The sequence below is a fragment of the Cervus canadensis genome, chromosome 1 (genome assembly GCF_019320065.1).
Source record: "Cervus canadensis isolate Bull #8, Minnesota chromosome 1, ASM1932006v1, whole genome shotgun sequence".
NCBI classification, from domain to species: domain Eukaryota; kingdom Metazoa; phylum Chordata; class Mammalia; order Artiodactyla; family Cervidae; genus Cervus; species Cervus canadensis.
Window position 1 is genome coordinate 124,816,147 of NC_057386.1, and position 17,032 is coordinate 124,833,178.

General features: G+C 44.5%; 1 protein-coding gene, 1 long non-coding RNA gene and 1 other non-coding gene across 3 annotated transcripts; all 3 read left to right on the forward strand.

The window, feature by feature from the left end:
- Positions 1 to 503: 503 nt before the first annotated feature.
- Positions 504 to 16,935, forward strand: PSMD9 (proteasome 26S subunit, non-ATPase 9). The gene is made up of 6 exons (XM_043441509.1): positions 504 to 701; positions 4,466 to 4,568; positions 7,458 to 7,663; positions 9,669 to 9,770; positions 15,178 to 15,266; positions 15,591 to 16,935. Exons 1-6 carry the CDS (start codon positions 564 to 566, stop codon positions 15,616 to 15,618), a joined length of 666 nt encoding a protein of 221 aa, XP_043297444.1. The 5' UTR covers positions 504 to 563; the 3' UTR covers positions 15,619 to 16,935.
- LOC122423958 lies at positions 712 to 3,498 on the forward strand. The gene is made up of 2 exons (XR_006264254.1): positions 712 to 913; positions 3,256 to 3,498. It is a non-coding gene; the product is annotated as an uncharacterized LOC122423958 (long non-coding RNA).
- Positions 14,904 to 14,976, forward strand: TRNAG-CCC. The gene has a single exon. It is a non-coding gene; the product is annotated as a tRNA-Gly (tRNA).
- Positions 16,936 to 17,032: the final 97 nt, after the last annotated feature.

The window sequence follows — 17,032 nt, forward strand, 5'->3', positions numbered from 1 at the left end:
ATAGATTGCTATCAATAGCTAGCCAACTCACGATGAGGAAACGGAGGCTCAGTGAAGTGACTTGTCTAGGTCACTACTGGCAGTAAGAGGCAAGAGCCGGGATTTGAACCAAGCTTATAGGCTTTGTAAAACCACGGATAAGGAATCTGAATATTTTGTAAACTCTCAAGGACTGTTTAGATGCAGAGCTGAAATGGAGCGCCACGCACAGTGCGCTGCCGCATGCATACAGAAGGTGCTCAATACATAGCTGAATGAATGAGAAAAGAAAGTGAGTCAACTAGGGAGAGTTCATCATGCCCTGGTCTGGGCCAGCGCTTGGGTGAGACTGGGAATCCACCCGTCCTCATACCTCCCAGCCAAGAGTCACCACAGGACCACGTGTTCCAGTAGGGTGTGGCTTCTGGTGACCACGCCCACAGGCAAAACCACGCCTTTCACCTTTCCGGGCGCCCGCGAACAGCCGAGGTGTTTTGGCCCGCGCGCGGAGCCGTAGCTTACAGTTTTCTCGGGCGTCCGCGGCCGGGAAACCAGCTGTTCCAGGTTCCGGGCGGACGTGCACGATGTCGGAGAAGGCAGGGAGTCAGAGTGGGGGCTCCCCGGAGGCCAGTGGAGTAACTGTCGGCGACATTCAGGAACTGATACGGCGCAAGGAGGAGATCGAGGCCCAGATCAAAGCCAATTATGAAGTGCTGGAGAGCGTGAGTCTGGGAACTGGGCTCCCGGGCGGGCTGGGAGGCGCCGCAACGCATTCCCGACCCGGCCCCCAGACCGGGCAGTGAGGCAAATAACATGAATAACTAGGAACGATTCGAATTGATGTTCTAGCAAGCATTTATGGAAACCTCACTGGAAACTGTGTTAAACGCTTGACATTGATTAACGCATTTAATCTTCCCAACAATCTTTTGAGGTGAGTTCTATTATTTCTCCCATTTTAGGAATGGAGAAACAGGGACATTACTTAAACCTGCCTGAAGTCACCGGGCTAATAAATTTGCAGAGGCAGGGTGATAATCATTTCTGTCATCAGTCGTTGTACAGTTAGCAGATGTCCTGTAATCACTTTACCTTAGAGCTTTTTAAACTTCAACGTGTATGCGAATCACCTGGCCATCTTGTTAAAATTCAGATTCTGATGAGGCACGGGTGTGTGGGAACAGCTACTGCATTTCTGCAAATTACCAGCGATGCTGCTGCCACGTGTAAGAACGTGACAGGAAAGGCTTATTATCCCTATTGTATAAGGAGGAGACTGGGGCCAAGAATGGGGCAAACCCTTGCCTAGGGTCATGTACGTCGGAAGTGGCAGTGATGGGGTTAGTTCTCAGGTCTCTCTGGCTCCAAAACGGATAGTTTTTCTTAAGCCACCTAGTGTAAAACCACAAATCAATTTGCAGAGGAAGAGTAAATGAATTACATTCTACATAGGGTGGATGAAGTGCAATATAGGTGATGGTTATAAGATGAAGTATCATGTGGAGGCCAGGGTACCCTTTTACTGGGTGCTGACTGTGTGCCTGAAGGGAGCTGGTTTATGTGTATGCTATATCCTGGAATCCTCTCAACTGCTTTGTGAAGTTGGTATGTTACCCTGGGGCTCAGAAAGGAGAAGTCACAAGGTGAGATTTAGATCTCATACCTTGGGAATCCAGAATCTGTGCTTTCAAGTGGTTTATGCCAGCTATTTCTCACACCTTAGTTATTTTTCTACTGCAGGCAGGATGCTGTGTCTGTATACCTCCTGTACTGTTACTCCGTTGTTATTTTCCTTTAAGTTAACCCTTTTTTTAACTTTATTTTTAAAGGAAATTTTGTAACTTCACAGCATATGAAAACATAAGAATCTCTTTCCTTAAATATAAAATAATTAAAGTGATCCCCCCAAAAGGTGATCTATCCATTTAACTGTCACCTGATGAATGTATAATCAAATGTGGTCTGTCCATACAATGAGATATTACTTAAATAAAAAAGAATGAAGTGCTGACATATGCTGCAAAAGGGCATGAACCTTGAAAGCTAAGTGAAAGAAATTCATCACAAAAGACCATACATTTTATGATTCCATTTATATGAAATATCTAGAATAGGCAAATTCATGGACAGAAGGTAGATTAGTGGTTGCCAGGGGCTGAGAGGAGGGGGAGATGGAAGTGGCTGCTAGTGGGTCAGAGTTTCTTTTTGGAGGGTGGTGGAGGTGTTTTAAAATTGATTGTGGTGATTATTTCATAATTCTGTGAATATTCTAAAAACCACTGAATTTATTTGGTTGCACCGCACAGCATGATCTTAGTTCCATGACTGACGATGGAAACTGTGCTCCCTGCAGTGGAAGCACAGAATTCTTAACCAGTAGACTTCCAGGAAAATTCAGAATTGTACACTTTAAATGGGTGGATTGCATGGATTCTATGAATTATAATCATATAATGGATTATATGATTGAATATAATGAATGAAACTGTTTAAAAAAATAGAGAGGCCCAGATATAACAAGTGATCTGGAGATAATATGAAGACCAACACCAGTTGGTGACTTTTTCCTTGACTACTGGAGGGTTGATGATAATTAGAAAGGGAATAAGTGTTTTAGATTCAGGGTTATTAAATGCCTTGTATGTGAGTTGCCAGTGGCTCAGGTCCCAACTTTGGAAACCAGTCTCTGATGCAGTATTGCCTTACTATAATCAGGAAGGCCAGTCAACTGTTAATCATTGGGAGCAGACAGGAGGCAGATAGAGATATTTAGCCCCTGGCACATTTATACTGTATCTATAGAGAGTCCTGGGTTAAGGGAGTATACGAGACCCCCTTCCCCATGAACAGAAAACAGGAAATAACCCAGAGGCTTTCAGAAAGAAAGGGAGAGCTGTGAATGGAATCCCTCCCTTTGGAGCCTGTGTACACTCAGCGGTTGGTCTCTGTGCTGATCATTACAGCCCTCATTTATTACTTTCTGTGTGTATTAATTTCCTGGGGTCACCATAACAAATGATCACAAACTTGGTGGCTTAAAACAGCAGAAATTTATCCTATCTCAGTTGTGGAGACCAGCAGTGTGAAATCAAGGAGTTGGTAGGTTTGGTTCCTTCTGGAGCTCTGAGGGAGAAGCCATTCCCTGCCTCTCCTAAATTCTGGTGGCTACTGGCCATCCTTTGCTGGTGGCAGTGTCACCCTAATCCCTGCCTCTGTCTTCGTGGCCTACTCTCTGCATCTCTCTGTCCCATCTCTCCCTCTCCTTTCTTTTACCAGGATACCCATCACTGGATGTAGGGGCCACCCGAAAACCAGGAAGATCTCTTCTTGTGATCCTTCACTTAATTATATCTGCAAAGATCCTTTTTCCAAATAAGGTCACGTTCACAGGGTCTCGGGGTTATGACTGGGACATATCTTTTGGGGGCCGCTATTCACTGCTCTGTGAATGTGTCTGGCACTGTGCTAAGCACCCTACGTAGGTCAGTTAGTTAATTCTCAGAACAGGTGTGAAGTGAGGTAAGTGTCATTTTTCCCATTTTAGAATTGAGGAAGTTGAAGCCCAGAGAGGTGAACATGTTAACTAAGGACACCCAGCTTGTATGTGGCAGAATTGAGCTTGAAATCAAAGTTTGCAAAAACCCAGCTGTATGTCATATAATATAGTTCATTGCTGTTGTGTACCATGCTCTGATTTAGGTAGGAGAAGACTTTAAAAATATGAAAATGGGAATTCCTTGGTGATGCAGTGGTTAGGACTCTGTGCTTTCACTGCCGAGGGCGTGAGTTTAGCCCCTGATTGGGGACTAAGATCCCACAAGCCATGCAGCACAGTTGAAAGAAACAAAACATTACAACAAATGTATTGTTTTCAATAGGGAATACATTGCCATGGTCAAAATTCAACATTTACAATAGGATATAAGATGGAAAGTCTCTCTTCCTTCCCTCTCCCCAGCCACCCCTTTCCTCTCCCCCAGATGGCAACTGATAATATCAGTGTATCCTTCCAGGGATGAAAGGCTTGTTTGAAGGTCCCTTCAGATCTCTCTTTATTTTCAGAAGAGCCAAAGTCCTGCCTCAGCTGGGTGCTCTTGGGGGTTTTTACCCCCTTCTAACCTCCAAGGTCACCAGCCAGGTGTCAGCTGCCCATAGGAAGGAGGGTCTGGAGGAGTCGAGGTAGCAACTGGCCTTGAGGGTGATGCTCAAAGGAGTCATTAGTTTTATCTGTACTGCTCTAATGTTAGAAAAGAGAGTGGGTCCACGCATTACTGGTGTTGTTAAGAGTCAGTTAAAAAATGGTGCCCCACCTCCGAGGGCAGTGGTGAGAGGACGTGGGAGAGGACCCGGTCTATGCGAAGTGATCAATATGTGGCCGCTGTGGTTACTGGTACCTTTATCACGGCTGCAAAGGAACAGAGTCAGGGGAAAGAGGGCTCGAGGACTTCATACCTGTAAAATCTTTGTCCTTGTTTCTTCCCTCCAGCAAAAAGGCATTGGGATGAACGAGCCACTGGTGGACTGTGAGGGCTACCCCCGGGCAGACGTGGACCTGTACCAAGTCCGAACCGCAAGGCACAACATCGTCTGTGAGTGACCCTGGCTGGGGATGTGCCCCCACCTTGCAGCAGGAGGTGTTTAGGGCACAGAGAAGGCACTAATATTCCATATTACCTGCTTCCCTCTCCTCTCCCTGATGGGATCATCTCCTTGTCCCCATGGAGGGACTGAGAACTATGGGAATGGGATAGACTCTAGGGGTCTATATTTATGGGCTCATTTTTCTTTTTTTTTTAAATCCTTTTTTAAAAATTTTGTTTTATTTTTTGGCCTTACCATGTGGTATGTGGGATCTTAGTTCCCTGACCAGGGATCAAACCCATGCTCCCTGCCTTGGAAGCATGGAGTCCTTAACCACTGGACCTCCAGGGAAGTCCTGTGGTTTCATTTTTCATTTTGCTTTTAGGAACCTTGCTTCATTGCAGAAACTTTTATTGCAGTAACAACAGAAACCTAAGGCAGATATGGCTTACAATCCCAATCAAATCAGTTACATGTTAGGAGTATGTTTCGCTGTTAATGATAGTGACCTGACTATGGACACTCAAGCAGAAAATAGCTCAGTCCCTCAGTAAAGACATTTGGAGGTAGGCCGTGCAGGGCTGGTCTTCAGAAACCCAGGCTCTGCCATCCTTAGGAAATCTTGTCCATCTTCAGGGTCACCATATCCATGTGGCAGGCGGGAAGAAAGGGGAGGAAGAAGGTAGGAAGGACACAAGCTCCTATGCCAGCTGGTACCGCTCCTGTTAAGGATCTGTCCTGCAAGTCCCATGCCCACGTCCTGCATCAATTTCTGCTTTCCTCTTATAGGCTCCCCTGCCTGCAAGAAATGTACCCCACAATGGGTGTGTTACTATCTTAAATAAAATATCTTATGTATATAGGTGTATATAGTGTGTCCCTGGAGAAGGAAATAGCAACCCACTCCAATATTCTTGCCTGAGAGATCCCATGGACAGAGGAGGCTGGCAGGTTACAGTCCATGGGGTTGCAAAGAGTTGAGCATGACTTAGCACCTAAACAATAGTATAGTATGTATGTATGTATTTATTATCAAGGAGCAGAGAGAGTGAATAGAGGTTGGGTAGTTTATTTGACTTCTTTTTCTGCTGTAACAAGTCATCACAGACTTAGTGGTTTAAAATGTCACAAATTGGGACTTCCATAGTGGTCCAGTAGCTAAAAACTTTGCCTTCTAGTGCAGGGGGTATGGGTTTGATCCCTGATCAGGGAACTAAAATCCCACATGCCTTGTGGCCAAGAAACCCAAAACATAAAACAGAAGCAATATTGCAACAAATTCAGTAAAGACTTTAAAAATGGCCCACATAAAAAAAAAAATCTTAAAAAAAAAAGTCACAAATGTATTATCTTACATTTCTGGAAGTGAGATGTCCAAGTGGGTCTCACTATACTAAAATCAAGGTGTCAACAGAGCTGTGTTCCCTCCAGAGAATTCATTTCTTTGTCTTTTCCAGCTTCTAAAAGCTGCCCACCTTCCTTGACTTGTAGCCCTTTCCATCTTCACAGCCAGTGGTCACTTCTCTCCAATTTCTGAGTCTGTCATCACGTCTTTCACTCATCCTCCTGCCTCCCTCTTTCACTGATAAAAGACGCCTGTGATCACATTGGGCTACCACTTGAATAATCCAGGACAGCCTCCCATCTCAGAGCCCTTAACTTAATCCCACCTGTACAGCCTCCCTTATTATGTCAAGTAGCAGATTCACAGCGTCTGGAATTAGGATGTGAACATCCTTCCTTGGGGCCACTTTCATGCTGCCACAGCTAGGCAACCAACGATTTCTACAACAAGGGCATGTCAAATAGTACGGAATTTATCATCTACATTATTCCTCCCACTTTTTAAAAAAATTAATGTATCTATTTTGGCTGCACTGTGTCTTTGTTGCCGCACTCAGGCTTTCTCTAGGGCTACTCTTTGTTGCAGTGCGCTGGCTTCTCACTGCAGTGGCTTCTCTTGTTGCCGAGCCTGGGCTGTAGGGGCCTGGGCTTCAGTAGTTGTGGCAAACGGACTCAATTTCCCCACGTCATGTGAAATCTTCCTAGACCAGGGATCAAACCTGTGTCCCTGGCATTGGCAGGCAAATTCTTAACCACTGGCCCACCAGGGAAGTCCTACTTTATCCCCTTGATGACTTCTGTTCTACCTGTGTGAATCTTGACTCTATCTGCAGCATGCTTTGGTATAAGTTGTCTTTACATTAAAAAAAAAAAAAAAAAAGTTACCCAGATCCTAGCCACTCTGCTGGACTGGCCTGCAGAGACAGCTTACTTGACTGGCCCATTTGTTCCCCACATTTTGAGTTAACTGGCAGTACTGAAAAAAATCAGAGGACTTCATCCCCAAACTCCTGGTTTCCAGCTGTTCTCACTGTTGCCTCTCCCACGCTGAACACCACCAGTCATGTGTTTCTAGATCGGGCATCTTCTGGAAGCATTAAGAGAAAAGTGAGGTCCTCCTTGGCTCCAGCCTGCTTCACTTGGTCGCTTGCTCACGGCACTGCCCCTTGTGTATGCCTGAGCTTGTGGCCATGGATTCAGCTGGACGAGTCCCTCCTCCTGCTCACCTTTCAGGCCTCCACTGAAATGGTGCTACCTTTGGCAGGCCTTCCTTGATCTTCTAGATGAGCCAGGTCAGGGCCCATGGGTGGGTCAGCCCCCACTGTGGTCATCAGGTGTCATTGTAATCACTCATCCCTTGGCTGCTCTCCTTGTGGGACTGTAAGCTTCATGAGGGCAGCCCCTCTGTCTTGTTTGTAGATGAGTCCTCAGTGTCTGGCTCAATCTCTGGGATTTAATAAGCACTCGTTAAGTATTTAGTGAATGAATGTAGGGGGCGTGTCTCATGTCCTCTGCTGTCTTTTCTTGGCCCCTGATACGATGCTGTCCTTCAGGCCTGCAGAACGACCATAAGGCAGTGATGAAGCAGGTGGAAGACGCTCTGCACCAGCTGCATGCTCGTGACAAGGAGAAGCAGGCCCGGGACCTGGCCGAAGCCCACAGGGAGGCCCTGAGCCGCGGCCAGAGCCAGGGCCTCAGCCCCCCTCAGGCCTTCGCCAAAGTGAACAGCGTCAGCCCCGGCTCCCCCGCCAGCATCGCAGTAAGCCAGGGCTGACTCCCTGAGTCCATGCCCTGAGGGTGCCTTGAGGTGGACTTGAGGGTGGGGCACTGTGGCAGACAGACCACACTCTCTCCAGGGCAGCAGACACCAGGGAAGGCCAGTAGGAGTTAGGCCTTGCTGCCCGCTCAAGTAGCCACGAGAGAAACCCTGGGCCACAAGGTGGAAGGTGATAGATGTCTCAAGAGAGGGAAGGAGGCCCTCTTCCTGGGCCTGATTTTCGCTGGGCGTTGAGTAGTAGATAGGAGGGTAATAACAACAGCTGCCACTTACTGAGTCCTTGCTTTGCAACACATGTCCTGCCAAGTGAGCTTGCCTGGTGTGTTTTGACAAGTTTTAACAGCTTTAATTGGGATATAGTTCATATGCTGTAACTTCTATCCATTTAAGGTACATATATGATTGAGTGGCTTTTTGTGTATTAACAGTCAGGAGTCAGATTTTAGAGTATTTTCATTATTCTAAAAAGAAACCAATTAGGTGTTACACCTCAACCCCCATCTCCCCTAACCCCTGACACCCACCAGTCTGCTTTCTGTTTCTATGAATTTGCCTATTTTGGACATTTCATATATGAGTGAATGGAATCATACAATATGTGGTCCTCTATATCTGGCTTCTCCCTCTTAGTATCACGTTTTCAAGGTCTATCCACGTTGGAGCATGTATGTCAACTTCATTCCTTTTTCATTTTCTAAAATTTTTTATTGGAGTATAATTGATGTATAGTGTTGTATTAGTTTCAGGTGTATAGCAAAGTGAGTAAGTTATACATATACATAGACCCCCCCTTGTTGGATTCTTTTCCCATATAGGCCGTTACAGAGCACGGAGTAGAGTTCCCTGTATGTACAGCAGGTTCTTATTAGTCACCTATTTTATATATAGTTGTATATAATCTCCCAGTTTATCCCTTTCTCACTTGCATTCCTTTTTACTGCTGAGTATAGTATGGTGTCTGGATAGATCACACTTGGTTTATGCATTCATCAATTTGGTTCCATTTTCTCGCTATTATGAACAGTGCTTCTGTGAACATGACAAACAGATTTTTATGTAGAGCTGCAATTAATGTTGAATCCCACAGCCCCCCTCCGGAGTAGGTGCCATTTCACCCAGGGGGAAAAGCCTCAAACCCCTGAAGTACTTTTTGCTAGGACACATAGCTTCTAGAAGGTGGAATTGGGCCCTGCCAGTCATCTTTAGTGATCATAAGACTGTGAGTTACATGTTTTATCCACCGCTGTGCACACAATATCTGGTACAGAGTTGTCGGCCTGTGACGAGTATTTGTAGAAGGGATGGAGGAATTGTGATCTATGTTCTTAGAACCACAGGGTCACTCTTGTCCTGGGTCAGCCTTGTGCTCCTGGCTGCTCGAATGGGGCCTTCTAGGGCAAATGTATCTAAATGCTGACTCCTGAACAAAATAGGCCAGGTTGGCCTGCTACTCCTTGCCCCTGCACCTGGGTCAGGACCCCCAGAGAGCTTTGCCCCCTGTTCCTGAAGGCCTCCACCACTGCCAGCTTTCATCAGGCACTGGGCAGACCTGGCCAGCCGCCTTTTGCTCACTCTGTGCCTGGAGGAACCCCTGGAGGAGCTGGCCCAGTTATGCGCTGCCTCTCCCTGCCCGACGTATCTAAATCCTAACCTCTTTGCTTCGTGCCTGCCATTCTTCTCTGTGGAAAACATGCTCATTAAAAAAAAAAAATCAGAGTATAATTGCTTTACAACATTGTGTTTCTGTTGTACAGTGAAGTGAATCAGCCACATGTGTACATATATCCCCTCCCTCTTAAGTGTCCCTCCCACCCCAACTCCCATCCCACCCCTCTGGGTCACCACAGACCACCGAGCTGAGCTTCTTGTCTATGCAGCAGATTCCCGCTGAAAACGCGCATTAACTTAGGACTGTCTGAGAGGGTGGAGGACACCGGAAGCACACTGAAGCTCTCTCCTGACTTCCTGTTTTCTCTTCTCTCTTTAGGGTCTGCAAGTGGATGATGAGATTCTGGAGTTTGGCTCTGTGAACACCCAGAACTTCCAGTCACTGCAGAACATCGGCAGTGTGGTCCAGCACAGTGAGGGGGTGAGCTGGAGGCTACGTGGTGTCTGGCCAGTGACCCTGGAACTGCCGGGGCAGGAGCTGTGGCCGGGGGTGGGCCAGCTGCCCTCGGGGGGCTGTTACTCAGGCACAGTCCTTCCCGCACAGGGCCTTTACATCGGCTGTTCCCTCTGCCTAGAATGCTTATCCCCCTGATTTCTGGCAGGCATCCGGCCAAGAAGCAGTTGGCTGGTGTCGGCGCCCTGTTAGAGGTCAGGCCCTCATTTCCACACTGACACCTTCATCCAGTCTGTACTTAGGTGGAAGTTTATAATTTTGATTTTTGTCGAACTCATTAGTTTTGCACTTTATGGCTTGTATCTGCTTAAAGAGATTCTTCGTGTGCTTTTATTGGTTTGTTTTTAGCTTCTCTTTAATCCATCTGGCATGTATCTTTTATTATTTTTTTTAATAACAGTTTGACTGAGGTACAATTTACATACCTTCCAGGTCACCCATTTAAGGTGCATAATTCACTCATTTTTAGTCTGTTCATAGAGTTGAGCATCCATCACCACAATCAGTTTTATTTATTTTTTAAATTTTTATTTATTATTTTTTAGAATCAATTTTAGAACATTTTCATCACCTCAGACAGAAGCCTCATTACCATTAGCAGTCACTCTCATTTCCCCCATATATACCAACCCCTGGCAGCCACTAAACTACTCTTTGTCTCTACAGTCTTGCTTATTCTAGATATTTCATGTAAACGGGATCATAAGTATGTGATTTATACTGTATATATATATATACACACACATATATACTGTGATATCTGTATATATAGTAAGTGATATATATATATATATCATTTAGTGTAGTGTTTTCAAGATTCATCCATGTTGTAGCATATGTCAATACTTCATTCCTTTTTATGACCAAATAGTACCCCATTGTATGGATAGGCAATATTTTATTTATCCATTCATTAATTGATGAATATTCAGGTTGTTTCCACTTTTTGGGTATTATTATAGAGTAATACTTCTGTGAACATTCTATATAAGTTTGTGTGTGCACATATGTTTTCATTTCTCTTGGATTCATAGTTCATCTGAAATTAATTTTTGTGAATGGTGTGAAGCAGGGTCCCAGACATATTTTTTTTTCCCCAAATGGATAGTAGTTGTTCCAGTATTGTTTATTGAAAATTTAGTACTTTACCCACTCTTTTATATTGCCACATCTGTTATATAATTCTTATATGTGGGATTCTTTGTTTCTTTGGTCTGTTTGTTTGGAACCTTCCTGGGGTTCCCTAGAACAAATCCATTTGTCCTGCTCTGCTTCCCTTTAACCCTTTGCCAGAAAAGGTGTATTGGTGAGTGAAAAAAATCACTCCAAAACTTTAGCAGCTTGAAGCTTCACACATTTATTAGCTCATACAGTTTGGGGGTCAGGCAGTGTCCAGGAGTCGTGTAGCTGGGTGGTTTTGGTTCAGAGTCTCTCATGAGGTTGTGATCAAGATGTAAGCAGAGGTTGCAGTCACCTGAGGGCTTGACTGAGGTTAGAAAATCTGTGTCCAGGGTGCCTCACTCACCTGGCTGTTGGCAGGAGACTTCAGGTCCTCAGCACACGGGCCTCTCCACAGTGCTGCTTGAGTGCCCTCACAGCATGGCGGCTGGCTTCTCCCAGAGTGGGCAGTCCAGGTGAGAGCAGAGAGCCGCCAGCAGCACCTTCTCTGACGCAGTCTCTGAAGGTTCACACTATCATTTCCACTGTATTCTATTTGTTAGAAGCAGCTAAGTCCGGTCCTCACTCAAAGGGAAAGGAATTAGGCTTTAACTCTAGAAGGAAAGAATTCCAAAGAATTTATCATTGTGGCATTATACCTCTGTCATCTCTTTACTGTCTCATCATCATTTTAGTGAGGTTTCTAGAGATGATGCATTGTGTTATTTTTACCAAAGTCTCTGTTTTTCACTCCTTCTTCCCTACCCCACCTTCCCAGCTTGCTAGTGTGTTAGAGTTTACTCAGGTTTCTTGGGTACCATGCTGCACGTAACAATACTTTTAAACTTTGTAGTTGTGTGGGCTCATTATTACTGGTTTGTGTTGTAAATATGTCTTTTTCTTTTTTTTTTTTTGCCCCCTGGAAAAGGTAATACTTACTAATGGCAAAAACAGAACGAAAAAATATAATGAAAAACCTCCCTCTCCTCCAAGTTTATTTCCTTTCCTCCAAAGGCAGCTGCTTTCCAACTGTGTGTCCTTTCAGGGACAGGTTCTTTGTGCATGAGCATACAGAGCGTACAGGTTAAGGCCTGGTGTACCCACAGCAGAATTCACCCTTTTCAGTGTATAGTACTGTGAATTTTGACAACTGTATGTAGTTATGTAAATATCACCAAATGAAGATACGTCACAGTTCTACAACCCCAAATGGCCTCATCTTTTTGTAGTTAACTTCTCCCCATGCCTCATCCCCAGGAAACCACGGATCTGTGCTCCACTCCTGTGGCTTTACCATTTCTAGAATGTTGTATAAGTGAAACTGCATAGTATAAAGCCCTTTAAGAGACTTCCCTGGTAGTCTAGTGGTTAAGACTCTGTGCTTCCATTGCATGGGGTGCAGGTTCCGTCCCTGGTCAGGGAACTGAGACCTGGCATGCCATGTGGCACAGCTGAAAAATAGTCCTGTAAGTCTGGCTGCTTTCACCCAGTATCCTGCATCTACGGTTCTTCCAAGCTGGCATGTGCATCTGTAGTTCATTCCTTTTTACCACTGAGTAGTAATCCATTGCGTAATGACCCCCAGACTCTTCATCCATTTTCCCAACGTGGGACATTTAAGTTGTTTCCAGTTTTTGGTGGTTACTCATAATAGCTACTGGTTTCTAATCTGTCTTTTCTAGTTAAATATAGTCTTAGGCTGCTGCTGCTAAGTCACTTCAGTTGTGTCCGACTCTGTGTGACCCCACAGACGTCAGCCCACCAGGCTCCCCCATCTCTGGGATTCTCCAGGCAAGAACACTGGAGTGGGTTGTCATTTCCTTCTCCAATGAGTGAAAGTGAGAAGTGAAAGTGAAGTCGCTTAGTCTTAGGCTATTTATAGCTAAAAATCTGTTTTTGTTAACATTGAGGTATAATTGATATATAACTATATGAATATTATTTTCAGGTGTAAAACATAATAATTCAACGTCTGTATATATTGGGAATTGATTGCCACAATAAGTCTAGTTAACATCTGTCACCATACATAGTAGTTACAAGTTTTTTTTTTTGATGATGTGCACTTTGAAGATTTACTCTCTTAGCACCTTTCAAGTATGCAATAGAGTATTATTATATTCCATATTGCACAGCATGGTGACTCTAGTTAATAATACTACATGAATCTTTTTTTTACAAAGGTAGTTATTGAACATTTTGTAAGAAATTTCATTCTTTAAAATGAAATTTCCTGGGGAATTCCAGTATATCAAACAGATGAGTTGAACTGCTGGGATGGGCTAGAGGTGGGGTGGGGGCAATCTCACATCATCAGGGCCCTAGGTCCTCCTAGAACCAGAGCTCAGCTTGAGAATCATGGATCTGGGTTTCCATGGTCTGCTCTGTGAATTGGAGAAAAAAAAATTTTCTTTTAACCCCATAGCATTCTATTGTTAGACATTTAGAAAAGAAAGAAAGTGAAGTCGCTCAGTCATGTCCGACTCTGCGACCCCATGGACTGTAGCCCACCAGGCTCCTCCATCCATGGAATTTTCTAGGCAAGTGTACTGGAGTGGGTTGCCATTTCCTTCTCCAGGGGATCTTCCCAACCTAGGGATCAAACCCGGGTCTCCCACATTGCAGGCAGACACTTTACCATCTACCAGGGAATCCCCTAGTTAGATATTTAGGTAGTTTCCAATTGGAAATTAACCCTCTTGTAGACAAATCTCTGTTTCTTTAGGTAAGTTTTTTAAAGGTGAGTTTCTGGATCAAATGCATGTATTTTCAAAGGAAAAAAAATCTTAAAACAATATTTCTTTATATTAAAAACAGTGTATATTCAACCATAAAAAAAGAATGGTGTACTGATATGCTATAACAGTAACAATCCTTGAAAGGATTTGTGCTAAGTAAAAGAAGCCAGACACAAAGGGCCACATATTTTAGAATTCCATTTGTATGAAATGTTCAGAAGAGGCAGATCCATAGAGAGAAAGTAGAAAGGTGGTTTCCAGGGGTTGGGGAGGAGGGACAGGAGAGTGATTGCTAATGGGCACGGGGTTTGTTTTTGGGTGATGGAAATACTCTGAAATTAGATAGTGGTGATGGTTGGACAAATCTCTGAATATACTAAAACCCGCTGAATTGTATACTTTTTTATTATTGTAAAAAATATTTATTTGGCTGCACTGGGTCTTAGTTGCGGCCACCTGGGATCTTTGTTGCGGCATGTAGGATCTAGTTCCCTGACCAGGGATCAAACCCAGGCTCTCTGCATTGGGAACAAGGAGTCTTAACCATTGGACCACCAGGGAAGTCTCAAAATTTCTATTATTTTTAATTGAAGGAGATTTTTTTTTTTTTAATTAATTAATTTATGTAGCTGCCTGGGGTCTTAGTTGTGACACGTGGGGACTTTGTTGAGGAGCACAGGCTCTGTAGTTGCAGTGAGCAGCCTTAGTTGCCATGCAGCATGTGGGAACTTGGTTCCCCAACCAGAGATTGAACCCATGTCCCCTGCATTGTAAGGCAGATTCTTAACCACTGGACCCCCAGGGAAGTCCCTGAAGTATATAGTTGATTTATAACATATGTGACCTTTTAGGACATATATTCAGATGGATTCATACTTGGCTGGTTTTGTTTTATTTTTACTAAACCTACTTATTTACTGCACTATATTTGAACAGTACCTTATTGAGGGGTATTTTGGGTGTTTTCAGTTTTTGAAATTTATAAACAGTCTGGGATGAATGCTTTGTTTATTTATCATCTTGTAGTTTTGCAAAAGATATCTTGTATGCACCTTTTAAAGATTTTGTTGTTGTTGTTGGGGAGGTATGTTCCTCCAGGAGGATGGTACCAAATCTATAGCCCCATTGGCTGCCCCCAGAGTGCCACATCCCCTGCATTCTTGCCCATTGCAGAAATTATGTTTAGAATAAGCATCCTGGGACTTCCCTGGTGGTCCAGTGGCTAAGACTCTGTACTCCCATTGCAGGGGGCCCAGGTTCAATCACTGGTCAGGGAACTAGAGCCCACATCTTGCAACTAAGACCTGGCATAGCCAAATAAATAAATAAATAAAAGCAATTTTTTTTTAAAGCCTCCTTACCAATCTGGTGGGCAACCCCTGCCACCCGCCCCCCACCCCCAGTATCTCAGCTTTCTAGCCTGAATCTCTTTGAATGCTAAGGAGGCTGAACATAAAATGAGCTTATTTTCCTTTCAGAAGCCCCTGAATGTGACAGTGATGCGCAGAGGGGAGAAACACCAGCTTAGACTCGTGCCAACACGCTGGGCGGGCAAAGGACTGCTGGGGTAAAGTATCTGTGTCCATTCATTCACACTGCAGCGTCCACTGCATGCTTGTTAGACATAAAACTCCAGGCAGGAGGTGGGGTCATTGGGGAAGGAAGGGAATTTCCAGATTACCTGTAGCAACTCATGATGATTCTTTTTGGCGGGAATGAGATTGCAGGTGTGGAGGTGGAGGGAGCCCTGGTCTTTGGGTCTTTCGTTAACTGGGCGTTTGTGTTGAATGAACAAAAGCACGTAGGTGAAGAGCTCAGAAGGGATCACTTCTGCTCTTCCTGAACAGAGCCACCAAACTTACATACTGTTTTCTTTTCTTTTTTCTTCCAGCTGCAACATTATTCCATTGCAAAGATGACTATCCCTGAGGAATGGAAACAGGAAAGCATCTTCCTTTGCCCCAGACCTGGGTCTAGTGGGCATTTCCTCCTCTTCATCTTTGTCTGAAGCTCAAGGATCTCAAAGAGACTGGAAGCCTGAACTTCTAGGTGGTGGAAACGCTGTGGCCTCTCATTTTAATCTCTTGGGATTAAGGCATTGTTAAAAACTTGATTTGTGTTTAGCATCTTTTGCAGGTTAGGCCATGACCCTAAGTGAGACTCCTCTGGATGGTGAGGAAGTGGGCGGGAGTTATTCTGGCAGGTGCTGATGTGACTTTATTCTTCTAGAAATCTTTTTTTTCCAAATAAAACCCAGTTTTACAGTATTGATATGATCATGTTATCACCCCAGTTGAATCTCCTATGAACCTCTCAAACCAAAACTCAGACAGGAGTTAGAGCCTCCTCATAGAACGTTGGGCAGAACAAATCAACAGTTGTGCTGAGATCAAGGTTTGGCTAACAACCTCTCTGGAACATGATCCTTTAGTGAATGGGGTTTCCAAACACTCAGGCTGCACCATCTGCTCTTGCATTGCAGCGTTGCTGCTCTGGCTACAGAGATTGCATCCTCAGCATTTGGATCTCCAGGGCCACAGCTCCCTCTAAGATTAAGGGAAGCCAGGAAGTACACCTGGTAGCTCAGTATGGTGTCAGCTTCCTTTCCATAACCCACCTGAGAGCAGAAAGGTCCTTTTCTGGAATAAAAGACCCTGCAAATTAGCCCCTAATGAATTTTCATAATTGAACCTCCTAAGGTGTGTTGACATTACTGATGAGAATCAGCAGGGTGTGCAGACCTGGTTTCTTGAAAACGCTGATTCCACCTGCCTGCCTTTTCTTTCTTGAACATGGCAGTGTGAGTTTCAGTGATGGTGACTCCCTGTTTTACGTTCCTTCTCTCGTCACTGTATTATAATGCTTATCTCCACAGTTACTGCCAGACCACCTTCTGTTTCAGAGGGCATTGGCACATTCTGCTGAACACATGCTCGGGTTCCTCAGTACTGGATTTGCTTGGCTTGGATACAGATACCAGGTCGTCCTGACAGGAGTCAGTACTGGGTGTGCTCCTATCCATGGGCACTCAATGCTCAACTGGAAAGACCTCCTATTGAGTACCCCAAACTGTGTACCCTAGCCAGACTTCCACCTGGATTTCCCCCCTTGTAGCCACAGATATGCTGTGTTTACCAGTGTTTGCTGTTTAAATTGTTTTTTCTAATTCCATGTGTTTTCCAATCTCTTTTTATAAACCCTAGACTATAATAAACACGGTTTGTCCCATCCAGTAATCCCTTTTATTTTTTTTGAGATGTGTGTATATGAAGATCCCCTGGAGTAGAAAATGGCAACCCACTCCAGTATTCTTACCTGGAAAATTCCATGGGC

What these genes read in the sequence shown, in the direction of transcription:
- PSMD9 (XM_043441509.1), top strand. Translation starts at nt 564, where the DNA reads ATGTCGGAGAAGGCAGGGAGTCAGAGTGGGGGCTCCCCGGAGGCCAGT. An exon ending in CGCAAGGCACAACATCGTCT is followed by an intron (nt 4,569 to 7,457) that starts GTGAGTGACCCT and finishes GCTGTCCTTCAG; the next exon opens with GCCTGCAGAACGACCATAAG. An exon ending in TGGTCCAGCACAGTGAGGGG is followed by an intron (nt 9,771 to 15,177) that starts GTGAGCTGGAGG and finishes TTTTCCTTTCAG; the next exon opens with AAGCCCCTGAATGTGACAGT.